This window comes from Oncorhynchus nerka, linkage group LG8 (assembly GCF_034236695.1).
Source record: "Oncorhynchus nerka isolate Pitt River linkage group LG8, Oner_Uvic_2.0, whole genome shotgun sequence".
Lineage (NCBI taxonomy): Eukaryota > Metazoa > Chordata > Actinopteri > Salmoniformes > Salmonidae > Oncorhynchus > Oncorhynchus nerka.
This window is the reverse complement of record NC_088403.1, coordinates 49932588-49959239: the sequence shown is the minus strand read 5'-3', so window position 1 is coordinate 49959239 and position 26652 is coordinate 49932588. Positions and strand designations below refer to the sequence as shown.

The 26652-nt window shown below is 43.2% G+C and overlaps 2 protein-coding genes across 2 annotated transcripts; one reads left to right on the top strand and one right to left on the bottom strand.

Annotated features, from left to right (window-relative positions):
* Positions 1-316: 316 nt before the first annotated feature.
* On the bottom strand, positions 317-4300 carry zgc:194312 (uncharacterized protein LOC794943 homolog). Its single transcript, XM_029667256.2, has 2 exons — positions 3192-4300; positions 317-2767 (listed from the first exon to the last, which is right to left on the bottom strand). The coding sequence occupies exons 1-2, from the start codon at positions 4115-4117 to the stop codon at positions 2707-2709; spliced, it is 987 nt and encodes a 328-aa protein (XP_029523116.1). The 5' UTR covers positions 4118-4300; the 3' UTR covers positions 317-2706.
* Positions 4301-10371: 6071 nt separating this feature from the next.
* LOC115133531 (cornifelin homolog A-like) lies at positions 10372-23746 on the top strand. The gene is made up of 4 exons (XM_029666817.2): positions 10372-10576; positions 11371-11469; positions 21239-21390; positions 22200-23746. Exons 2-4 carry the CDS (start codon positions 11373-11375, stop codon positions 22338-22340), a joined length of 390 nt encoding a protein of 129 aa, XP_029522677.1. The 5' UTR covers positions 10372-10576; positions 11371-11372; the 3' UTR covers positions 22341-23746.
* Positions 23747-26652: the final 2906 nt, after the last annotated feature.

Genomic DNA, 26652 nt, shown 5'->3' with positions numbered 1-26652 from the left:
CCTTTAAAAGTTGTTTGTTTGATAAATGTTACCCTGTTATTTATTATACGTTTCCCCACATGTGAAACGGAAAAGAGGGCGGCCATGAAACACCTGGAGGCGAGAGCTAGAAGAAGACAACAAAAGATCCAGCGTGGGGTGGAACAAATTGGAGAAGGCTGCCCAGAACAGAGTGCAGAACAGAGTGAGATTCATCTATACCTTACGCCACCTGGTGGTACCCCAAGTATTCATAACAGTATACTTCTGTTAGTTTGAGAGAAAGGCCAAGAACACTAACACTTAAACTAAACAAAAAAACATGTTGAGACAAGTCTTCATTAAAAGCACTTTATAGTCCAGGATTAAAACCTTGTGTAATGTGGGTCTGAGCAGGTAAACCCCTCCAGTCCACTCATCTGAACCTTAATCTTAGTTTCACCTCATCAACATCCTCGTTTACCGAACCTAACCAGGCAATTACAGGAATGAGTTGTGGTGTGTGAAGACTGATAATGTGTCGATGTCAAACATTGTCCCCTGCTTCATCCTCTGTGAATGTGCACTACGAATCACCAATTTGTAAGTCGCTCTGGATAAGAGCGTCTGCTAAATGACTTAAATGTAAAATGTAAATGAATCATAGTTTGGTTGTGTTTTTGCATGTAGGCTATCTGCTGCGCCAGTAATGAGGAACTCTTGCGGTTTGCCGTTGAGAATTTCCCCTTGTACACGAGCTCAACCACAGAGCTGCTACTGTTCCAGATCACATGCTGTTCACAGTATTAACTCTTGTATTACTGAAAATCTGTCACGGGTCCATATGGTGGGGGTGGGCAATAATGTTCAATCTGGCTTTCTGCTTGAATTCATTGGAGTCTTTTCATTTCAAGTAGTACGTATTGTCTTGACTTTATCTCACAAAAAAAAGTCATTGCTGCTTCAATTATCATGAAAGGAATCAACTTTTGCATAGTAGGCTAAATTGCACAATGCTCATGCAGTCAATTCTGGGGGATTTGTACTAGCCGAGTAGGCGCAGGGGAGCCACACCCACCCAACGAGATTGAGCAAAAATGCTCTTTACTTGTCTGGTTTCCAAACGGGACATTATTTGTGTTTTTACCTAAACTTGCAAACACCATAAGATAAAATTCATAGCAAACACTGGTTTAGTCAGATTTGATGAAATATAAAAACAGATTCACTGGAATGACATTCACTCACGGGGTGGGTTGCCAAAAATAACTAACTGAAAGCCACACCCCCAATAAAGCCACGAATATGACTGCATTGAGGCATAATGTCACTGTGCTTCTATGGCTATATATACACCATGTCACGGTTTATTTCATTTGTTCATTTAGCACACCAGACAGCTCATAATCCAGTGCCTTTATCACAATCAACACACCTATTTTTTTCGTTGTTGCTTCAATTAGCTATAAAATTTCTCTAAGCCTCATGGCAAAATGTGTAGAATAGAATGAAATGAGCTATAAAACTATACATTTTCCTCTATTGTAGGAAAAATATATACACTACCGTTCACTTAGAAATGTCCTTAGAAATGTCCTTGTATTTGAAAGAAAAGCAAATTTTTTGTCCATTAAAATAACATCAAATTCATCAGAAATAAAGTGTAGACATTGTTAATGTTGTAAATGACTATTGTAGCTGGAAATGGCTGATTTGTTATGGAATATCTACATAGGCGTACAGAGGCCCATTATCAGCAACCATCACTCCTGTGTTCCAATGGCACGTTGTGTTAGCTAACTATGTTGTGTTAGCTAGCTACACAACACTGTGTACTACTTCCTTCACAGAACAGTGCAAACTGTCTCTAACAAGAATAGAAAGAGGAGTGGGAGGCCCCGGTGCACAACTGAGCAAGAGGACAAGCACATTAGAGTGTCTAGTTTGAGAAACAGATCCACAAGTCCTCAACTGGCAGCTTCATTAAACAGTAACCGCAAAACACCAGTCTCAACGTCAACAGTGAAGAGGCGACTCCGGGATGCTGGCCTTCTGGGCAGAGTTCAGTGTCTGTGTTCTTTTGCCGATCTTAATCTTTTCTTCTTATTGGCCAGTCTGAGATATGGCTTTTTCTTTGCAACTCTGCCTAGGCCAGCATCCCGGAGTCACCACTTAGCTGTTGACGTCGAGACTGGTGTTTTGCGGGTTATTTTAATGGACACATTTTTTTGCTTTTCTTTCAAAAGCAAGGACATTTCTAAGTGACCCCAAACTTTTGAACGGTAGTGTATATTTTTGGCCCACCCATACATCTGGCTGTGCCACTGTTTTGTACGGTATATTTTCAGTCCAATTAGTCAAAACCTCGTTGGACTCTTCTCTGACACTGTACATAATACAGGTCTGGGGCCGTTATGTTCATAGTGATACCCATTCATATAAAGTCACTACATCCTGGGTAGAACAGAAGCACTTTCACAGCTTTGTGCAGATGCTGGATATTCAAGTACTGTATGAATGAATCAGCAAAAGAGGGTGAATCCACACTGTATGGATATACAATATGCTTCCAAATGTGTTGTGATGTCTAGTTGCTACACCCTCCATTCCACCAGCGTCTCCATGGCATTTGGGTGGCAGTATCAGTCTGGTACAAAACGTATTTAGCCCAGCCTATGGAGCACTGGAGACATACTGATGGGTCTGTTACAGGGGTAGTTGAGTTAGTAGTGAGGGCTCCCTCTTCCCTTATACTGGTGTCTGTGGAGGCTCCAGTGAGATGAGTGTCTGGGATGTCAATGTTCTTTCTCTGTGGAAAATAAGCCAAACATGCATCTGAGTAAAACAAGATGTCTCCGAAGCCATGTGATGTTTGTCAGAGACATTATTGTTTCTTTTTTTTTCAACTACGGTAAGAATAGCTTTGTCTGTAGTCTCACATCCCACATTTTCCAAAACTGAAGTAAAAAAAGGGGAAGCAGGAAACACAGCAAATGATAGCTATCAACTTTCTTAACTTTGTCAGAGAATATACAGTATAAAATAATACGTTTTTTAAAATAATCAGTACTGTTTCTGGTTGGTCTACACAAGTGATTATTTAGTCATGCCTAATGTCTTTCAGTATTCATCCATTCATCATTCTCCAAGCCACTGGGCTCGACAAATGAGTGTGCATAAAGTGAGTAACACATTTAGGCATTTATCTTAACCACAAATATTGTAACACATACCGTGGCTGTGGATGCAGACGAGGCGTCGTGGCACGCACGGTCCACTCGAGAACGCTTTTCAGGTGGCGGGAACAACAAGGGAACCGGCGATGCACCTGCTCCAAGAGTTCCTCTTTACGCAAACCGTAGACGATTGGTGCTATGCACTGCGCCAAACTAAAGAAGGCAAAGCTCACCACCGCTGACAGTTCTTTGGTCCCCGACTGAAGGTGTTCTTGTTTCTGGATAACTATTAGCACAAAGTTGGGGAGGATGTACACGGCGAGTTGAGTAAAGTGCAGGGCGATGGTCTTGCATCCGACACTATTGCGTCGATTTATCACCCCCAACCTTCTCCCCTCAAACAGTATCCTTACATAACTGTACAGAATCAATATCGTACACACAGATATCAGCAAGATTTTTTTCAGTTCACCTTTCTTCAGCTGTTCCCGTCCACATTCCCCATTTGGACCAGTTGCGTCCAGCTCCGTCTTGGGGAGCAGAGTGAGGGGAATAACCAGCGCGAGCCCCCACGTCAGTAGTCCAACTAACCAGGGCCAATGCCAGACAGAACTGTACTTCATAGGGTGACAGACAGCAAAATAACGGTCCAGCGCCATAGCAGTGAGAGTCAGGAGTATATTGGACGCGCTGGTGATTAGGACAGTTACCATGGCCACACAGATGGATGCCACCAGCCTGGCGCCGAGGTAAATCTGGAGGTAGAAAACAGAGCACATCCCAAAGTACACCAGAGCTGACATCAACAGGTGAAAAACTAACACAAAGCGCGCATGGCCCCGAAGTCGCTCCTCGCGCACTATAGTCCAGTTAATGACGATGTTGAAGAACGCCAATATTATGAAGGAGACGGTCGACGCACAAACCCGTACATAGGTGTAGTCCTTTGCGCCCGTTTCTCCAGTCCCGTTTGGTATTGACATTATCCCTCTTCTGATACTGGATTTGGGGTATTGGATTTTTTCATCGTGGCCTCTTTCTTCTCATAGTTTCCAACACGTGTAAAAATTGAGTGATCATCTCATCAATCTGAGTACTTCCAAGACATTCAATGCAATGGTCTAGTCTGAGTGAGAGAATTATCTCTCTTACTCACCCCCACCCCCACCACCACCACCCTCCTCTTTCTCTGTCTGGCTGTTTGTCAATCACAAAGCGAGTGTGCACAGTGCCTAATGCCCACATTTCAATATAGTATTTTTCCCATCTTCAACTGGAAACTATGCTTTTGGGTATCTAAATAACCAAAACTCATGCTAAACAATAAAAATGTATCCACCAACATGTGCTGCTCTGATACAGGATATGACTTTTACTCTGAGGGGCATAGGCCCTTTATGTTACCACATACATAATTTACTTTATCAATAAACATAACAAATATTCCAATACAATAAATTCGATAGTCACTTTTAAATTCAATTCAAATTAGGACTAACAGCGGAAGAACATGTGTGACGTTAAGTGACGTGCAAGGCTCTTTTAAGCACGATCCTAAAACAGTTGAGACGTTGCCATCTAGTGCAGTTTTAGCAGAATTACGACCACATACTATACAGTGCATTGGGAAAGTATTCAGACCCCTTGACTTAATACACATTTTGTTACCTTATAGCTGTATTCTAAAATTGATATCCCATAATGACAAAGCAAAACAGTATTCATTAGAAATTGTTGCTAATTTATTGAAAATCAAAAAATGAAATATCAATATTTCATTTCATTACAGTACAACGGTTTGATTTGTTGATCGTAGCTACCTACATAGCTAGCTACATAGCCGTCTCTGTATCAAAGATAATTGTGTAGTCTAGAGCGATTTTCTAGGTTAGCTAGCCAGCTATTGTCGTTCTTTTAACGCAACGTAACGTAATCAACACTGCTAGCTAGCCAGCTAGCCCCCGAATCAACAACGCAGCCACTGCCAGCTAGCCTACAAAGTCAACAACGCAGCCACTGCCAGCTAGCCTACTTCAGCAGTACTGTATCATTTTAATCATTTTAGTCAATAAGATTCTTGCTACGTAAGCTCAACTTTCTGAACATTCGAGACGTGTAGTCCACTTGTCATTCCAATCTCCTTTGCATTAGCGTAGCCTCAACTGTAGCCTGTCAACTATGTGTCTGTCTATCCCTGTTCTCTCCTCTCTGCACAGACCATACAAACGCTCCACACCGCGTGGCCGCGGCCACCCTAATCTGGTGGTCCCAGCGCGCACGACCCACGTGGAGTTCCAGGTCTCCGGTAGCCTCTGGAACTGCCGATCTGCGGCCAACAAGGCAGAGTTCATCTCAGCCTATGCCTCCCTCCAGTCCCTCGACTTCTTGGCACTGACGGAAACATGGATCACCACAGATAACACTGCTACTCCTACTGCTCTCTCTTCGTCCGCCCACGTGTTCTCGCACACCCCGAGAGCTTCTGGTCAGCGGGGTGGTGGCACCGGGATCCTCATCTCTCCCAAGTGGTCATTCTCTCTTTCTCCCCTTACCCATCTGTCTATCGCCTCCTTTGAATTCCATGCTGTCACAGTTACCAGCCCTTTCAAGCTTAACATCCTTATCATTTATCGCCCTCCAGGTTCCCTCGGAGAGTTCATCAATGAGCTTGATGCCTTGATAAGCTCCTTTCCTGAGGACGGCTCACCTCTCACAGTTCTGGGCGACTTTAACCTCCCCACGTCTACCTTTGACTCATTCCTCTCTGCCTCCTTCTTTCCACTCCTCTCCTCTTTTGACCTCTCCCTCTCACCTTCCCCCCCCCTACTCACAAGGCAGGCAATACGCTCGACCTCATCTTTACTAGATGCTGTTCTTCCACTAACCTCATTAAAACTCCCCTCCAAGTCTCCGACCACTACCTTGTATCCTTTTCCCTCTCGCTCTCATCCAACACTTCCCACACTGCCCCTACTCGGATGGTATCGCGCCGTCCCAACCTTCGCTCTCTCTCCCCGCTACTCTCTCCTCTTCCATCCTATCATCTCTTCCCTCTGCTCAAACCTTCTCCAACCTATCTCCTGATTCTGCCTCCTCAACCCTCCTCTCCTCCCTTTCTGCATCCTTTGACTCTCTATGTCCCCTATCCTCCAGGCCGGCTCGGTCCTCCCTCCCGCTCCGTGGCTCGACGACTCATTGCGAGCTCACAGAACAGGGCTCCGGGCAGCCGAGCGGAAATGGAGGAAAACTCGCCTCCCTGCGGACCTGGCATCCTTTCACTCCCTCCTCTCTACATTTTCCTCTTCTGTCTCTGCTGCTAAAGCCACTTTCTACCACTCTAAATTCCAAGCATCTGCCTCTAACCCTAGGAAGCTCTTTGCCACCTTCTCCTCCCTCCTGAATCCTCCTCCCCCTCCCCACCCTCCTCCCTCTCTGCAGATGACTTTGTCAACCATTTTGAAAAGAAGGTCGACGACATCCGATCCTCGTTTGCTAAGTCAAACGACACCGCTGGTTCTGCTCACACTCCCTACCCTGTGCTCTGACCTCTTTCTCCCCTCTCTCTCCAGATGAAATCTCGCGTCTTGTGACGGCCGGCCGCCCAACAACCTGCCCGCTTGACCCTATCCCTCCTCTCTTCTCCAGACCATTTCCGGAGACCTTCTCCCTTACCTCACCTCGCTCATCAACTCATCCCTGACCGCTGGCTATGTCCCTTCCGTCTTCAAGAGAGCGAGAGTTGCACCCCTTCTGAAAAAACCTACACTCGATCCCTCCGATGTCAACAACTACAGACCAGTATCCCTTCTTTCTTTTCTCTCCAAAACTCTTGAACGTGCCGTCCTTGGCCAGCTCTCCCGCTATCTCTCTCAGAATGACCTTCTTGATCCAAATCAGTCAGGTTTCAAGACTAGTCATTCAACTGAGACTGCTCTTCTCTGTATCACGGAGGCGCTCCGCACTGCTAAAGCTAACTCTCTCTCCTCTGCTCTCATCCTTCTAGACCTATCGGCTGCCTTCGATACTGTGAACCATCAGATCCTCCTCTCCACCCTCTCCGAGTTGGGCATCTCCGGCGCGCCCACGCTTGGATTGCGTCCTACCTGACAGGTCGCTCCTACCAGGTGGCGTGGCGAGAATCCGTCTCCTCACCACGTGCTCTCACCACTGGTGTCCCCAGGGCTCTGTTCTAGGCCCTCTCCTATTCTCGCTATACACCAAGTCACTTGGCTCTGTCATAACCTCACATGGTCTCTCCTATCATTGCTATGCAGACGACACACAATTAATCTTCTCCTTTCCCCTTCTGATGACCAGGTGGCGAATCGCATCTCTGCATGTCTGGCAGACATATCAGTGTGGATGACGGATCACCACCTCAAGCTGAACCTCGGCAAGACGGAGCTGCTCTTCCTCCCGGGAAGGACTGCCCGTTCCATGATCTCGCCATCACGGTTGACAACTCCACTGTGTCCTCCTCCCAGAGCGCTAAGAACCTTGGCGTGATCCTGGACAACACCCTGTCGTTCTCAACTAACATCAAGGCGGTGGCCCGTTCCTGTAGGTTCATGCTCTACAACATCCGCAGAGTACGACCCTGCCTCACACAGGAAGCGGCGCAGGTCCTAATCCAGGCACTTGTCATCTCCCGTCTGGATTACTGCAACTCGCTGTTGGCTGGGCTCCTGCCTGTGCCATTAAACCCCTACAACTCATCCAGAACGCCGCAGCCCGTCTGGTGTTCAACCTTCCCAAGTTCTCTCACGTCACCCCGCTCCTCCGCTCTCTCCACTGGCTTCCAGTTGAAGCTCGCATCCGCTACAAGACCATGGTGCTTGCCTACGGAGCTGTGAGGGGAACGGCACCTCAGTACCTCCAGGCTCTGATCAGGCCCTACACCCAAACAAGGGCACTGCGTTCATCCACCTCTGGCCTGCTCGCCTCCCTACCACTGAGGAAGTACAGTTCCCGCTCAGCCCAGTCAAAACTGTTCGCTGCTCTGGCCCCCCAATGGTGGAACAAACTCCCTCACGACGCCAGGACAGCGGAGTCAATCACCACCTTAGGAATAGGAATACCTAGGATAGGATAAAGTAATCCTTCTCACCCCCCCCCCCCTTAAAAAATTTAGATGCACTATTGTAAAGTGGCTGTTCCACTGGATGTCATAAGGTGAATGCACCAATTTGTAAGTCGCTCTGGATAAGAGCGTCTGCTAAATGACTTAAATGTAAATGTAAATCACATTTACGTAAGTATTCAGACCCTTTACTCAGTACATTGTTGAAGCACCTTTGGCAGCGATTACAGCCTTAAGTCTTCTTGGCTATGGCACTACTAGCTTGGTACACCTGTATTTGGGAAGTTTCTCCCATTTTCCCCTGCAGATCCCGTCAAGCTCTGTCAGGATGGATGGAGAGCGTCAGCGGCACAGCTGTTTATGGTCTCTCCAGAGATGTTCAATCGAATTCAAGTCAGGGCTCTGGCTGGGCCACTCAAGGACATTCAGAGACTTGTCCCAAAGCCACCCCTGCATTATCTTGGCTGTTGTCCTGTTGGAAGTCCTGAGCGCTCTGGAACAGGTTTTCATCAAGGATCTCTCTGTGCTTTTCTCTGTTCATCTTTCCCTCTATTGTGATTAGTGTTTACAGTCCCTGCCGCTGAAAAACATCCCCACACGCATGATGCTGCCACCACCATGCTTCACCATAGGGATGGTTTCCTTCAGATCTGACGCTTGGCATTCAGGCGAAATAATTCAATCTTGGTGTCATCAGACCAGAGAATCTTGTTTCTCATGGTCTGAGAGTCCTTTAGGTGCCCTTTGGCAAACTCCAAGCAGAGTTTAGGTGTCTTATACTGAGGAAATGCTTCCGTGATACAAACGGAGGAAGATGTGTGCTTTAGGATCACGGACGCCTCTGAGCGGTTGGGTAGGCTGTTTGGAGTGTTTAACGCATAAAAAAATACTATGAAGCCCCCCCCACTTCTAAAACCGAAGTTGCCGCACAGGAAGTACACGTTTTTTTTTTTTTTTACCTCAAATTGGTGACGTTAGTATTGAAGTTTATAGTCTTCACAATCTCACAAAATCGAAGGCTTGAAACATATCAATATCTTTGGTGCTTGCAGTGTTTATGTCATATGCGCCGGTAGTGGGACTTCATGGATTTGATTATTAAGTTATGCCCCTTAACGATAAAAACGGAAAAAAACACAGAATTTGGTATTCAGACCATTTTCTATGAGACTCAGGTGCATCCTGTTTTCATTGATCACCCTTGAGAGGTTTCTACAACTTGATTGGAGTCCACCTGTGGTAAATTACATTGATTGGACATGATTTGGAAAGGTACAAACCTGCTACATAAGGTCCCACAGTTGACGCTGCATGTCAGAGCAAAAACCAAGCCATGAGGTCGAATGAATTGTCCATAGAGCTCCGAGACAGGATTGTGTCGAGGCACATATGTGGGGAAGGGTACCAAAAAATATGTCTGCAGCATTGAAGGTTCCCAAAAACACAATAGACTCCATAATTCTTAAATTGAATGCACTCTACATTGATAAATGGCTACGACAAGTTGTCATCTATCGACATATATGTAGTATATAATTGAGATTTGTCTGTTAGAAGAGCGCAAACGGCCCCAGTTCCATTGATTGATATACCATTTTGATGTGATTGATTAATTTGAGCACGCTATTGATTAATCAATTCCAGTCTTGAGTGACCATTTGGTAAATATTGGTGCGTGTGTATATTATAAGGTACTAATTTAGAAAAATACAAGTAATCTGAACACAAGTGTGACGTGTGTGTAGCGAGTAACTTTTATGTATTGGTCTTCAAAATATCATGACTTATTGCAGGATATTGATTATGAATTTGGATACCTGAAAGCGGTATTTTGACACTCAACCAACAATAAAAAAATAAAAACAGGAAGCAGCAACACTATCATTTTTAATGTATGTTTTATGACTATAAATTGTACTTTTACCATCAGTTTTCAACATGATTTTACTTTATCAGGTCAAATGAACCCAACAACTTGCTTTGATTTATTGATTTTGAAAATATTACTGAAATCGTGAAAATATTTTTGTCCTGACAATAAAGAGGAGGACCCTAACAATTATAATATGAGTATGTATTATATCAAAATAATATCGTCCTGATATACATCAAAATGTCACTGGACCCACAATAATTAAAGTACTCCTAAAGGTTTTTTGCTACAATATGGTGGATTTAGGCAGAGACAAAAGTGTAACCTATGCCAACTTTTATAATAGGAACCGATTTTACAGCTTTCCGCATTGACCTTATAGATGTGCTCATCGGTTCTTTGGAATAGCCTGCTCCACACAGTTGTTCACTCTGCTGCAACCAGTGTCCACCCTTTCTCTACTCAGGCTGCAGTTGAATACTAAGAAAGGTAAGACTACAAATTCCGTAAATGTATATTCATGTATTAAAGAGTACGTTCTTTCACATTGCATGACTTATTTAACGTCTTTTTGTTTAAATCGAATGAGATGAGTTTATATTTTTTCCCACTAGAAACCGGAACTATTGGATTAGAGATGGATATAAACTTTAATAGTTATTTAGAAAATACGTGTTCTTGGTTGGTTGCATTTTATTTACAAAACTTTCAAGATTCGACAAGATAAGCGATATAAATGAGTAGCACGTTTTGTTTTTCAATCGTTTTTATTTTTCGTATGAATGTATTATTCAATATGAATGTTCGACATTATTTGATACTTTTATTTTATTTATTTCACCTTTATTTAACCAGGTAGGCAAGTTGAGAACAAGTTCTCATTTACAATTGCGACCACATGATACAGGCACATGCTGTTTGCAGCAACAACAAAACATTTTTGGAAATGTTACAACATGTATTTTAAATAAATACATTACTATAAACATTATTTAACTTAGAAATGATTATTGTTCAAGATAGTAGTTTACCATTTAACATGCAAATGTATAATATCTAACTACATCCTTTCATGCATTTAAAAGCCCTTATCAGCCCAGTACATCTCTCTCCCCACTAAATGTAAGCTCTTCTCTTCCTCCCCTCCCTTCCTTCCTTCCTTCCTTTCTCCCTCCCTCCCGTCTTACTTCCCTCTCTCTCTCTCTCTCTCTCTCTCTCGCGCGTGCTCTCTCTCTCGCTCTCCTTTCCTCACTCCCTACCTCCTTGGGTGTGTTGTGGTGTAGCCATGGCTGTCCAGCAGCAAATCACCACTGTAACCACCACCCAGAGCTCAGGGCAATGGAGCACAGGACTGTTTGACTGCTGCTCTGACATGGGCACATGTAAGTCATATCGAGTCACTTCCATAATATGCTCATCTCCACACCCAGATCTAGGTGTATGTTTTATTTTGTAATGTATATTTCTATTATTATTTTTTCTTTGATTAATTCAGAGTAGGCATACATATTCATTATACAGTTCAATTGAAAAAAGAAAACTGCAGGCCTACCAGTGGAGGGGTCTGAGCTGTGTTTTCCTGTGCGAATCTAACATTTACTGGAAGGGAAATGGGGGTGGTTGGAGGGTCAAGGAGAACCCGATTGGAGAATTACAAACACAAAGCCAGAGCTAAGTGGGTGACGTCATCAGGAACCATGGAGACCAAGGGGGGCTGCGCTCCAGGAATGTCAATGAATGTTCAGTGTTACAGGGAGGGACAGAGTTTGTTTCATGTAGACATTTTACATGAACATCACCGCCCGCCCGCTCATTAAATGCGATACGGCAGCAGATTGACGAGGGCTGTCATGTTAACAAACATATCCTAAAAACAGGACAGGTAAAAGTGGAATGGACAATCACAACTGTTGTCCAGGAGTTTCACGCCATTGTCATGATAAGTGGTTTCAAGTTTGTACCATTTTTGACAAGCTGATCATAGCAAAACATAAAAATCTTCTGCATTGCAAATAGGCTCCTGCTAAAGTTGTGTAGCTGATATTCACAGCTTAAATGACCAAATTGATTAGTCACTGGAATCAGGACTAATAAAGCCAACGCAATGGCAGGTTTTACAAACTGTGGGCCTACGTGACCACAAGCTGATGTCTTAGGGACATGTTTTTTTTGTCCTGTCTGGATGTCGTTTTTGGGGTCTTACAAACGGTAGACTTACCACATAGATGGGAATTCATACAATTCAATTTCAGGCTACATCTCAGTAAGCACGGACTGACATCAACCAACGCCTTGTGGACGTCTTTTTCTTATGCAGTTCTGGACCGGCCTTGATTTCCACATCCATGGACATTGGTTTTTGGTCCGGTCTGGACCAAATCTGAACCAATCATAGACGTCTATGTTTTGTTCAGATTTTGTCCGGTCTGGACCAGCCTTGATTTGGCCTAAACATAGATGTCTATAAATTACTTATTTTCAACTTTCATACAGAACCCAATAATTAGCCTGATTTCTCAACATCCAGAAAATACATATTTTCAATGTCATGGAAAGTTTTTATTTTAACCATACGGAAAATACCATTTCACCTTTCATTCAGATCCTGAATTGGACCTAACTTCAAGGTCTGGAAAATACAGTTAAAGTCAGAAGTTTACATACACCTTAGCCAACTTTTAAACTCAGTTTTTCACAATTCCTGACATTTAATCCTAATAAAAATGCCCTGTCTTAGGTCAGTTAGGATCACCACTTTACTTTAAGAATGTGAAATGTCAGAATAATAGTAGAGAGAATGATTTATTTCAGCTTTAATTTTTTTCATCACATTCCCAGTGGTCAGAAGTTTACATACACTCAATTAGTATTTGGTAGCATTGCTTTTAAATTGTTTAACTTGGTTCAAACGTTTCGGGTAGCCTTCCACAAGCTTCCCACAATAAGTTGGGTGAATTTTGGCCCATTCCTCCTGACAGAGCTGTTGTAACTGAGTCAGATTTGTAGGCCTCCTTGCTCGTACACGCTTTTTCAGTTCTGCTCACAAATTTTCTAGAGGATTGAGGTCAGGGCTTTGCAGGGGTGGGACCAAGTCATTGTTTTACAAGTCACAAGTAAGTCTCAAGTCTTAGCACTCAAGTTCCAAGTCAAGACCGTCAAGTATCAAGTCAAGTCTCAAGTCTTTAACTTTGAGTTTCGAGTCCTAAACAAGTCATAATGGGCTCTTCACCAAATGTAATACCATTTCATTTTTTAAACAAGAGTAATAGTTAGTATATTACATTTACGCAAATCATGAATGCCTTTAAAAATATCCATATATTTATTATTTTCCAAATAAACTTTATATTTCCATGGAAATACATGGGTAGCCATGACAAAGAACCCCCCCAATAGTGATCGACTATCGAGGATCGCTATGGGGTGCAATCGAGCGATGTAGGCTTGTACACAATCGCCCAACCACAATCGCCCAACGTTGTTTTAGGAACATCAGGCAGGATTTAGGCTTCCAACTGCCTAGCCAGCTGTAGCTCAATCTTGGGTGCAATGATCACGTTCCCGCACTGACTGACTGTGTGGAGGCTCATTGATTTAACATTACGCTAGCTTACATGATACACGAGTAAAGTAATAAAATATATAGCTGTCGGCTATATTAGCCATGACTTACCGTTCTTTGTGCAGCTTCAAATGTCAAACAACGTTGGAAATTGTTGTGCCTCCGTCTGTAATTTTCTTCCCGCATGTTTTGCAAGTTGCAACCTGTTTTTTTGTTGATACAGAGTCGTCTTATAACCAAAAATAATAATTTTGGGTATCATCTTTCCAAGGGCTCCATCTCTAAATTCACCCGCCAACATTCCTCTGCACTGCCACACACAACTTTTTCTCAGCTGGCACAATTTGATTGGCTGATGTCCGATTCAAACTGTAATCAGTTAAATGAAGAGCTGCACACTTTTTTAAATAGCATTATTTTTAATATTTGGGCTTGGGGAGGGTATCAAGTCAGGTCAAATCATACGGCTCAAGTCCAAGTCAAGTCACGAGTCATTGGTGTTAAAGTCAAGTTGAGTTGCAAGTCATCATATTTGTGACTTGAGTCTGACTCGAGTCCAAGTCATGTGACTCGAGTCCACACCTCTGGGGCTTTGTGATGGCCACTCCTATACCTTGACTTTGTTGTCCTTATGCTATTTTGCCACAACATTGGAAGTAAGCTTGGGGTCATTGTCCATTTGGAAGACCCATTTGCAACCAAGCTTTAACTTCCTGACTGATGTCTTGAGATGTTGCTTCAATATATCCACATAATTTCCCCTCCTCATGAAGCCATCTATTTTGTGAAATGCTCAAGTCACTCCTGCAGCAAAGCACCCCCACAACATGATGCTGCCACCCCCGTGCTTCACGGTTGTGATGGTGTTCTTCGGGTTGCAAGCCTCCCCCTTTTTCCTCCAAACATAACGATGGTCATTATGGCCAAACATTTCTATTTTTGTTACATCAGACGGCTCCAAAAAGTACAATCTTTGTCCCCAAGTGCAGTTACAAACCGTAGTCTGGCTTTTTTATGGCGGTTTTGGAGCCGTGGTTTCTTCCTTGCTGAGCGGCCTTTCAGGTTATGTCGATTATAGGACTCATTTTACTGTGGATATAGATAGTTTTGTACCTGTTTCCTCAAGCATCTTCACAAGGTCCTTTGCTGTGGTTCTGGGATTGATTTGCACTTTTCACACCAGAGTACGTTAATCTCTAGGAGACAGAACGTGTCTCCTTCCTGAGCGGTATGATGGCTGTTTATACTTGCGTACTATTGGTTGTACAGATGAACGTGGTACCTTCAGGCGTTTGTAAATTGCTCCCAAGGATGAACCAGACTTCTGGAGGTCAACAATTTGTTTTCTGAAGTCTTGGCAAAAAAAAATATTTTCCCATGAGGCACTGAGTTTGAAGGTGGGCCTTGAAATCCATCCACAGGTACACCTCCAATTGACTCAAATGATGTCAATTAGCCTATCAGAAGCTTATAAAGCCATTACATAATTTTCTGGAATTTTCCAAGCTGTTTAAAGTTACAGTCAATTTAGTGTATGTAAACTTCTGATCCACTGGAATTGTGATACAGTGAATTATAAGTGAAATAATCTGTCTGTAATCAATTATTGGAAAAATGACTTGTGTCATGCACAAAGTAGATTGTCTTACCGACTTGCCAAAAACTATAGTTTGTTAACAAGAAATGTGTGGAGTGGTTGATGACTCCAACCTAAGCTAATGTAATCTTCCGACTTCAACTGTATGTATTTTTGACGTCTTTTCAACATAATTTTGCTTACTGGGTCTATTCTAGTTTTGCTTGGGGCGCATATATTGGTATCACCTATTGCGGCCCTGATGAACAGCGACAGTGAACAGGAGAGAACTGAAATCATTTGATGCCATCCCTGCCTTACAATTATTGTATATTCATTAGTCGGTTGCAACAGTGTAAAGTACTAAAGTAAAAATCTTTACTCCATACAATTTCCTTGACACCAAAAAGTACGTTTTGAATGCATAGGAGGACAGGAAAATTGCCCAATTTCACACACTTATCAAGAGAACATCCCTGGTCATCCCTACTGCCTCTGATCTGGTGGACTAACCTAACACACGTGCTTAGTTTGTAAATTATGTCTGAGTGTGGAGTGTGCCCTTGGCTATCCTGAAAGAAATATAAAATAAGAAAATGGTGCCGTCAGGTTTGCTTAATATAAGGAATTTGAAATAATTTCTACTTTTTCTTTTACATTTGATACTTAAGTATATTTGAGCAATTACATCTAAACTCAGCAAAAGAAGAAACGTCCTGTCACTGTCAACTGCGTTTATTTTCAGCAAACTTAACATGTGTAAATATTGGTATGAACATAACAAGATTCATCAACTGAGACATAAACTGAACAAGTTCCACAGACATGTGACTAACAAAAATTGAATAATGTGTCCCTGAACAAAGGGGGGGTCAAAATCAAAAGTAAGTCAGTATCTGGTGTGGCCACCAGCTGCATTAAGTACTGCAGTGCATCTCCTCCTCATGCACTGCACCAGACTTGCCAGTTCTTGCTGTGAGATGTTACCCCACTCTTCCACCAAGGCACCTGCATGTTCCCGGACATTTCTGGGGGGAATGGCCCTAGCCCTCACCCTCCACTCCAACAGGTCCCAGATGTGCTCAATGGGATTGAGATTCGAGCTCTTCGCTGGCCACGGCAGAACACTGACATGACAGGAAATCATGCACAGAATGAGCAGTATGTCTGGTGGCATTGTCATGCTGGAGGGTCATGTCAGGATGAGCCTGCAGGAAGGGTACCACATGAGGGAGGAGGATGTCTTCCCTGTAACGCACAGCATTGAGATTGCCTACAATGACAGCAAGCTTAGTCTGATGATGCTGTGACACACCTCTCCAGACCATGACCATGAAGATCCTCCTCCAAATCTATCCCGCTCCAGAGTACAGTCCTCGGTGTAACGCTCATTCCTTCAACGATAAACTTGAATCCGACCACCACCCCTGGTGAGACAAAACTGCGACTCGTCAGTGAAGAGCACTTTTTGCCAGTCCTGTCTGGTCCAGCGATGGTGGGTTTGTGCCCATAGGTGACATTGTTGCCAGTGATGTCTGGTGAGGACCTGCCTTACAACAGGCCTACAAGCCCTCAGTCCAGCCTCTCTCAGCCTATTGCGGACAGTCTGAGCACTGATGGAGGGATTGTGCATTCCTGGTGTAACTCAGGCAGTTGTCATTGCCATCCTGTACCTGTCCCGCAGGTGTGATGTTCGGATTTACAGATCCTGTGCAGGTGTTGTTATATGTGGTCTGCCACTATGAGGATGATCAGCTGTCCATCCTGTCTCCCTGTAGCGCTGTCTTAGGCGTCTCACAATACAGACATTGCAATGTATTGCCATGGCCACATCTGCAGTCCTCATGCCTCCTTGCAGCATGCCTAAGGCACATTCACGCAGATGAGCAGGGACCCTGGGCATCTTTCTTCTGGTGTTTTTCAGAGTCATTACAAAGGCCTCTTTAGTGTCCTAAATTTTCATAACTGTGACCTTAATTGCCTACCATTTGTAAGCTGTTAACGACCGTTCCACAGGTGCATGTTCATTAATTGCGTATGGTTCATTGAACAAGCATGAGAAACAGTGTTTAAACCCTTTACAATGAAGATCTGTGAAGTTATTTGTATTTTTACGAATTATCTTTGAAAGACAGGGTCCTGAAAAAGTGATGTTTCTTTTTTTGCTGAGTTTACTTTTGATAATTAAGTATATTTAAAACCAAATACTTTTAGACTTTTACTGAAGTAGTTTATTTTACTGGGTGACTCACTTTTACTTGAGTCATTTTCTATTAAGGAATCTTTACTTTACAAGTATGAAAATGTGGTACTTTTTCCACCACTGGTCGGTTGATGGTTGATGGTTTTCCGTTATTGATCTGTAGTTGTTGAGAGCTCTCTAGAGAGCTGGAGAGCGAAGAAGAGAGGGAGAGTTGAGATCTGACTCACTCTGTCTCAACCATACCCAGCACTTAGTGGTGGGACTGAGGGAAAGAGGGAGAGGCTGAGTGGGAGGAAGTGGGAGAAACGAGAGAAGAAATTATGATGAGGTAATATATACAGTTGAAGTCAGAAGTTTACATACACCTTAGCCAAATACATTTAAACTCAGTTTTTCACAATTCCTGACATTTAATCCTAGTAACAATTCCCTGTTTTAGGTTAAAAAGGATATCCACGTTATTTTAAGAATGTGAAATGTCAGAATAATAGTAGAGAGAATGATTTATTTCAGCTTTTATGTCTTTCATCACATTCCCAGTGGGTCAGAAGTTTACATATACTCAATTAGTATTTGGTAGCATTGCTTTTAAATTGCTTAATTTTGGTCAAACGTTTCGGGTAGCCTTCCACAAGCTTCCCACAATAAGTTGTGTGAATTTTGGCTCATTCCTCCTGACAGAGCTGTTGTAACTGAGTCAGGTTTGTAGGCCTCGTTGCTCGCACACACTTTTTCAGATCTGCCCTCAATATTTCTATAGGGTTGAGGTCAGGGCTTTGTGATGGCTACTCCAATAACTTGACTTTGTTGCCATTTTGCCACAACTTTGGAAGTACAGTGGGGCAAAAAAAGTATTTAGTCAGCCACCAATTGTGCAAGTTCTCACACTTAAAAAGATGAGAGAGGCCTGTAATTTTCATCATAGGTACACTTCAACTATGACAGACAAAATGAGAAAAAAAATCCAGAAAATCACATTGTAGGATTTTTAATAAATGTATTTGCAAATTATGGTGGAAAATAAGTATTGACTAAATACTTTTTTGCCCCACTGTATGCTTGGGGTCATTGTCCATTTGGAAGACCCATTTGTGACCAAGCTTTAACTTCCTGACTGATGTCTTGAGATGTTTTTTTATTAATTAAAAAAAAATTATTTTCACCTTTATTTAACCAGGTAGGCTAGTTGAGAACAAGTTCTCTTTTGCAACTGCGACCTGGCCAAGATAAAGCATAGCAGTGTGAACAGACAACACAGAGTTACACATGGAGTAAACAATTAACAAGTCAATAACACAGTAGAAAAAAAAATGGGCAGTCTATATACAATGTGTGCAAAAGGCATGAGGAGGTAGGCGAATAATACAATTTTGCAGATTAACACTGGGGTGATAAATGATCAGATGGTCATGTACAGGTAGAGATATTGGTGTGCAAAAGAGCAGAAAAGTAAATAAAAAAATAAAAAAAAACAGTATAAAAACAGTATGGGAATGAGGTAGGTGAAAATGGGTGGGCTATTTACCAATAGACTATGTACAGCTGCAGCGATCGGTTAGCTGCTCGGATAGCTGATGTTTGAAGTTGGTGAGGGAGATAAAAGTCTCCAACTTCAGCGATTTTTGCAGTTCGTTCCAGTCACAGGCAGCAGAGTACTGGAACGAAAGGCGGCCAAATGAGGTGTTGGCTTTAGGGATGATCAGTGAGATACACCTGCTGGAGCGTGTGCTACGGATGGGTGTTGCCATCGTGACCAGTGAACTGAGATAAGGCGGAGCTTTACCTAGCATGGACTTGTAGATGACCTGGAGCCAGTGGGTCTGGCGACGAATATGTAGCGAGGGCCAGCCGACTAGAGCATACAAGTCGCAGTGGTGGGTGGTATAAGGTGCTTTGGTGACAAAACAGATGGCACTATGATAGACTGCATCCAGTTTGCTGAGTAGAGTGTTGGAAGCCATTTTGTAGATGACATCGCCGAAATCGAGGATCGGTAGGATAGTCAGTTTTACTAGGGTAAGCTTGGCGGCGTGAGTGAAGGAGGCTTAGTTGCGGAATAGAAAGCCGACTCTTGATTTGATTTTCGATTGGAGATGTTTGATGTGAGTCTGGAAGGAGAGTTTGCAGTCTAGCCAGACACCTAGGTACTTATAGATGTCCACATATTCAAGGTCGGAACCATCCAGGGTGGTGATGCTAGTCGGGCATGCGGGTGCAGGCAGCGATCGGTTGAAAAGCATGCATTTGGTTTTACTCGCGTTTAAGAGCAGTTGGAGGCCACGGAAGGAGTGCTGTATGGCATTGAAGCTCGTTTGGAGGTTAGATAGCACAGTGTCCAATGACGGGCCGAAAGTATATAGAATGGTGTCGTCTGCGTAGAGGTGGATCAGGGAATCGCCCGCAGCAAGAGCAACATCATTGATATATACAGAGAAAAGAGTCGGCCTGAGAATTGAACCCTGTGGCACCCCCATAGAGACTGCCAGAGGACCGGACAGCATGCCCTCCGATTTGACACACTGAACTCTGTCTGCAAAGTAATTGGTGAACCAGGCAAGGCAGTCATCCGAGAAACCGAGGCTATTGAGTCTGCCGATCAGAATGTTGCTTCAATATATCCACAGAATTTTCCTGCCTCACGATGCCATCTATTTTGTGAAGTGCACCAATCCCTCTTGCAGCAAAGCACCTCCACAACATGATGCTGCCACCCCCGTGCTTCACGGTTGGGATGGAGTACTTCGGCTTGCAAGCCTCTCCCGTTTTCCTCCAAACATAACAATGGTCATTATGGCCAAACAGTTCTATTTTTGTTTCATCAGACCAGAGGACATTTCTCCAAAAAGTTCAATCTTTGTCCCCATGTTCAGTTGAAAACCGTAGTCTGGCTTTTTTATGGCGGTTTTGGAGCAGTGGCTTCTTCCTTGCTGAGCGGCCTTTCAGGTTATGCGAATACAGGACTCATTTTACTGTGGATATAGATAATTTTGTACCGGTTTCCTACAGCGTCTTCACAAGGTCCTTTGCTGTTGTTCTGAGATTGATTTGCACTTTTCGCACCAAAGTACATTAATCTCTAAGGGACAGAACGAGTCTCCATCCTGATCGGTATGACGGCTGCGTTGTCCCATGGTGTTTATACTTGTGTACTATTGTTTGTACAGATAAACGTGGTACCTTCAGGCGTTTGGAAATTGCTCCCATGGATGAACCAGACTTGTGGAGGTCAAAAAAAAAAATTCTGAGGTCTTGGCTGATTTCTTTTGAAGGTGGACCTTGAAATACATCCACAGGTACACCTCCAATTGACTCAAATGATGTCAATTAGCCAATCAGAAGCTTCTAAAGCCATGACATCATTTTCTGGAATTTTCCAAGCTGTTCAAAGGCACAGTCAACTTAGTGTATGTAAACTTCTGTCCCACTGGAATTGTGATACAGCGAGTTATAAGTGAAATAATCTGTCTGTAAACAATTGTTGGAAAAATTACTTGTGTCATGCACAAAGTAGATGTCCTAACCGACTTGCCAAAACTATAGTTTGTTAACAAGAAATTTCTGGAGTGGATGAAAACAAGTTTTATTGACTTCAACCTAAGTGTATGTAAACTTCCGACTCCAACTGTATGTGTTGAAAATGAGTTTATTTACATACATTTTTGTATTGTTTTACCTCTATTTTCACTCTGAAAAAAAGTTTGTTATGTCACATTGTAATCTACTGCATATGAATCATCAAGTATTACGTACTTATTACATAATATTACATATTACATGATGACCTTGAATTGTGCCCCCCCCCACCTCCAGGTTGCTGTGCCACTTGGTGCTTCCCCTGTTTTCAGTGTCAGACGGCCTCCCACTACGGCTGGTGTGCCTGTATGCCCCTGCTGGACCCATGTGCCTTTATGGCTGTCTCCTGCTGCATGCGCTCCTCCATGAGAGAACGCTATGGCATCCAGGTACAGCCCAAGCCCTGGGAGATGGCAGGGTGGGTGGGTGGGGAAAGTGGGTGGGATGGGTTGGGAAAAGAGGGTAGACGGAGGCGGGGAAGCGGGGAGGGGAGGTGAGTGTGGACAGAGGGTGCAGGGGCAGGTGGGGGTGGTACCCACATCACCTCTCATTTACCCTTCTGAGGGGAAATGGTGTTGGAAACTATCAGACGTTTGAGGTGTTAAGAAATATCATTGGTGTGCTTGGAAATGTTGTTGTTCTTAGTGTTGATTCCCCTTTAAGTATAACGCTAAATATGGAATTAACTACAACCGTATTTCTCTTCTTCTTCCTCTGAACCTTTCTATTCTTCTCTCCACCTCTATCCGTATCTTCCTTTAAACTCTGTCCTCTATCCGTATCTTCCTTTTAACTCTGTCCTCTATCCGTATCCTCCTTTTAACTCTGTCCTCTATCCGTATCCTCCTTTTAACTCTGTCCTTTATCCGTATCCTCCTTTAAACTCTGTCCTCTATCTGTATCCTCCTTTTAACTCTGTCCTCTATCCGTATCCTCCTTTAAACTCTGTCCTCTATCTGTATCCTCCTTTAAACTCTGTCCTTTATCCGTATCCTCCTTTTAACTCTGTCCTCTTGATGTATCCTCCTTTTAACTCTGTCCTCTATCCGTATCCTCCTTTTAACTCTGTCCTCTATCCGTATCCTCCTTTTAACTCTGTCCTCTTGACGTATCCTCCTTTTAACTCTGTCCTCTTGACGTGTCCTTGTCCTCTGCTTTCATTTTCTATCCATCTCTCCTTCTTTCTTCCCCCTCTCAGGGTTCGACCTGCGTGGACGTCGGGTTGGTGTGTTGCTGCTACGCTTGTGCCTGGTGCCAGATGGCTCGTGAGGTTAAGACACGGACCACATCGGGCATCCAGCAGGTTCACATGGTCACCCAACAGCTTCACGTGGCTTAGGACCCAGAAAAGAGAGTGGTAAACTAGATGGCCAAGCAAGAAGTGCAATTTCACCAGAAATGTTGAGCAAGTGCTTTAACTTTTTGTTCCTTATCTTGCGTGACGGTTAACATGGGGGCGTACTGTTTGCATTTTATAGTTTGAAAAAGAACACACTTCCATAATTTTGCTATCATGGCTGAATAGTGACGTCCATGAATGAGGGCTCGCATATAATACCACTACAATCTATAGCAACCATACTGTGTGTTGAATGTACTGTATACTTCAGATGTGTCTTTAGGAGAGAAATGCTATACCATCATTAATGTCTGAATAACCATTGAATGTTCATGTCAGGCTTAAAACATTATAAACAGCTTACCATGTACTTGCCCTTCTTGTGCACTTGTCTTTTCTTCCTAGTCCTGACTTTGCTGAACGCTGCTCCATCAAGGAAAGGTTTGCTTAAAATGACTGTGATATGTGCTTGTCTTACCTAGCTACCTTAAGATTAATGATATGTGCTTGTCTTACCTAGCTACCTTAAGATTAATGATATGTGCTTGTCTTACCTAGCTACTTTAAGATTAATGATATGTGCTTGTCTTACCTAGCTACCGTAAGATTAATGATATGTGCTTGTCTTACCTAGCTACCGTAAGATTAATGATATGTGCTTGTCTTACCTAGCTACCGTAAGATTAATGATATGTGGTTGTCTTACCTAGCTACCTTAAGATTAATGATATGTGCTTGTCTTACCTAGCTACCTTAAGATTAATGATATGTGGTTGTCTTACCTAGCTACCTTAATATTAATGATATGTGGTTGTCTTACCTAGCTACCTTAAGATTAATGATATGTGGTTGTCTTACCTAGCTACCGTAAGATTAATGATATGTGCTTGTTTTACCTAGCTACCGTAAGATTAATGATATGTGCTTGTCTTACCTAGCTACCGTAAGATTAATGATATGTGCTTGTCTTACCTAGCTACCGTAAGATTAATGATATGTGGTTGTCTTACCTAGCTACCTTAAGATTAATGATATGTGCTTGTCTTACCTAGCTACCTTAAGATTAATGATATGTGGTTGTCTTACCTAGCTACCTTAATATTAATGATATGTGGTTGTCTTACCTAGCTACCTTAAGATTAATGATATGTGGTTGTCTTACCTAGCTACCTTAATATTAATGCTCTGGATAAGTGTGCCTGCCAAATGACTAAATGTGTAACCCGTGATTCAAATGCCAACCACATTTCAGTTGAGTGTTCTTATGTTTCAATCCCTTTAAGAGTGTGCTCCTAATCTCAGCTTGTTACCTGTATAAAATACACCTGGGAGCCAGAAATCTTTCTGATTGAGAGGGGGTCAAATACTTGTTTCCCTCATTAAAATGCAAATCAATTTAAAACATTTTTGACATGCGTTTTTCTGGATTTCTTTGTCGTTATTCTGTCTCTTACTGTTCAAATAAACCTACCATTTAAAGTTATAGACAGATCATTTCTTTGTCACTGGGCAAACGTACAAAATCAGCAGGGGATCAAATACTTTTTTCCCCTCACTGTATCACAATCTCAAGGCATATGAATTAACAGGTTATAGAGCAAACAAACAATTATCACAAAGCTTCCCCAGTGAACATACCCACGCACCGCTACTGCATGTGACTCCAAAGAGGCCAAAGTGTGAACCATTCATTTAGCATACAACAGGCTATCGTAAATACTTACCTACTTCCCTTTACTGAAAAGGTCAAGGTGTAAGGAGGAAGTGAATGTGCAGTTAATTTGATCTCTGTGAGAATGTAAGAATGGAAAATATTTGCAGACAAACTTTCAACAGTTTCAATCAAGACAAAACTGTGTTTCTCATTTATTTTTGCTCTCTCCATCCATTATGTTGGAAGAGCAACACTGGGACAGTAGAGAGCTGGACACACACACACACACACACCTTACAAGCATTTCGCTCCACCCACAATAACACCTGTTAAATATGTGTATGTGACCAGTAACATTTTATTTGTGCATACAACAGTAGTACAGATAGGTAACACACTCACTCCTGATTGTTGGGTGACAGCTTGGCTCACTCCTACTTGTTGGGTGTCAGCTTGGCTCACTCCTCCTACCTGTTGGGTGTCAGCTTGGCTCACTCCTACCTGTTGGGTGTCAGCTTGGCTCACTCCTACCTGTTGGGTGTCAGCTTGGCTCACACCTACCTGTTGGGTGTCAGCTTGGCTCACTCCTGATTGTTGGGTGACAGCTTGGCTCACTCCTGATTGTTGGGTGACAGCTTGGCTCACTCCTGATTGTTGGGTGACAGCTTGGCTCACTCCTGATTGTTGGGTGACAGCTTGGCTCACTCCTGATTATTGGGTGACAGCTTGGCTCACTCCTGATTGTTGGGTGACAGCTTGGCTCACTCCTGATTGTTGGGTGTCAGCTTGGCTCACCCCTGATTGTTGGGTGTCAGCTTGGCTCACTCCTGATTGTTGGGTGTCAGCTTGGCTCCCTCCTGATTATTGGGTGACAGCTTGGCTCACTCCTGATTGTTGGGTGACAGCTTGGCTCACTCCTGATTGTTGGGTGTCAGCTTGGCTCACTCCTGATTGTTGGGTGTCAACTTGGCTCACTCCTGATTGTTGGGTGTCAGCTTGGCTGACTCCTGATTATTGGGTGACAGCTTGGCTCACTCCTGATTGTTGGGTGACAGCTTGGCTCACTCCTGATTGTTGGGTGTCAGCTTGGCTCACTCCTGATTGTTGGGTGTCAGCTTGGCTCACTCCTGATTGTTGGGTGTCAGCTTGGCTCACTCCTGATTGTTGGGTGTCAGCTTGGCTCACTCCTGATTGTTGGGTGTCAGCTTGGCTCACTCCTGATTGTTGGGTGTCAGCTTGGCTCACTCCTGATTGTTGGGTGTCAGCTTGGCTCACTCCTGATTGTTGGATGACAGCTTGGCTCACTCCTACCTGTTGGGTGTCAGCTTGGCTCACTCCTACCTGTTGGGTGTCAGCTTGGCTCACTACTGATTGTTGGGTGTCAGCTTGGCTCACTCCTGATTGTTGGATGTCAGCTTGGCTCACTCCTGATTGTTGGGTGTCAGCTTGGCTCACTCCTACCTGTTGGGTGTCAGCTTGGCTCACTCCTACCTGTTGGGTGTCAGCTTGGCTCACTCCTACCTGTTGGGTGTCAGCTTGGCTCGCTCCTAATTGTTGGGTGTCAGCTTGGCTCACTCCTACCTGTTGGGTGTCAGCTTGGCTCACTCCTGTTGGCTGTCAGCTTGGTTCACTGCTACTTGTTGAGTGTCAGCTTGGTATATCTTACCAACACACCTCGCTCCAGTCCCATTTTCCAATTGTTTTCACCAAACAAACGTTTTGTTTTCATCGTCATATTCAGCAATCACCATTTCATTTGGTTGCATAAAGGAGACACTAAAACAACACTCATAAGACTAATAACACTCTTTATTTTATTTTTTAGCAATAGGAAGGGAACTCCTCTGAAATGGAGATGATGATAACATTGGAAAGACTGAAATAACAACAGACTAAAAATGTCTGCTGTTTTCTCTCCTCTCTCTTCCTCAGAAGCCTCTCCCACAGGTGACCCCTTTCACCATGACTGTTCTCTTGCTTTCCTTCCCATGCAATTTGCTCTCATCTGTTGCCTCAACTTCTTTTTCTCCCCTCCCCCTTCCTTCAAGCCCATCTGTAAATCATTTCCAACTGGCCATATCTTCAATTGCTCCTTCACTCTCTTTATCAGTCAGTGACTTTATTCCTAGTTATGTTACCCCTTGTTTCCCTGCATGTTACCCCTTTGTATATAGTCAAGTTATCATTACTCATTATGTATCTATTTTTGCTTTTATTGCTACGTGTTTTACTTATTATGTATCTATTTTCTTTCACTCTGCGTTGTTGGGAAGGGCCCGTAAGTAAGCATTTCACTATTTGTCCACACCTCTTACTTACGAAGCATGTGATGAATAACAATTGATTTGATTTCATCTCAACTGAAATCCAGGTCATTTGGTTTTGCTATTTGATGAAGCACAGTGATAACACGTTAACTTGTTGTATAAATACAAAATATCTGACATGGTATTCCCAATTGAGCTTTCTTGTGCTTTTAATTGGTTGAAAGCGCAGTGATAACACATTTAGATGACAACTAAACCAAATATCAGACATTGTTTTTCCACTTTAATTTGGTTGTGCTTTCAGATAGTTGAAAGCACAACCAACATTTGAATTTCAGCAAACTTCAAGCTATCTTTTTGAGTGGGTGAATAATGGTGGAATTCTTATTGA

Coding starts and splice junctions, on each gene's coding strand:
- zgc:194312 (XM_029667256.2), bottom strand. CDS start 4,117: ATGTCAATACCAAACGGGACTGGAGAAACGGGCGCAAAGGACTACACC. Junction 2,768..3,191: donor CGTCTGCATCCACAGCCACG/GTATGTGTTACA, acceptor TATTTTCCACAG/AGAAAGAACATTGACATCCC.
- LOC115133531 (XM_029666817.2), top strand. CDS start 11,373: ATGGCTGTCCAGCAGCAAATCACCACTGTAACCACCACCCAGAGCTCA. Junction 11,470..21,238: donor CTGCTCTGACATGGGCACAT/GTAAGTCATATC, acceptor CCCCACCTCCAG/GTTGCTGTGCCACTTGGTGC. Junction 21,391..22,199: donor GAGAACGCTATGGCATCCAG/GTACAGCCCAAG, acceptor TCCCCCTCTCAG/GGTTCGACCTGCGTGGACGT.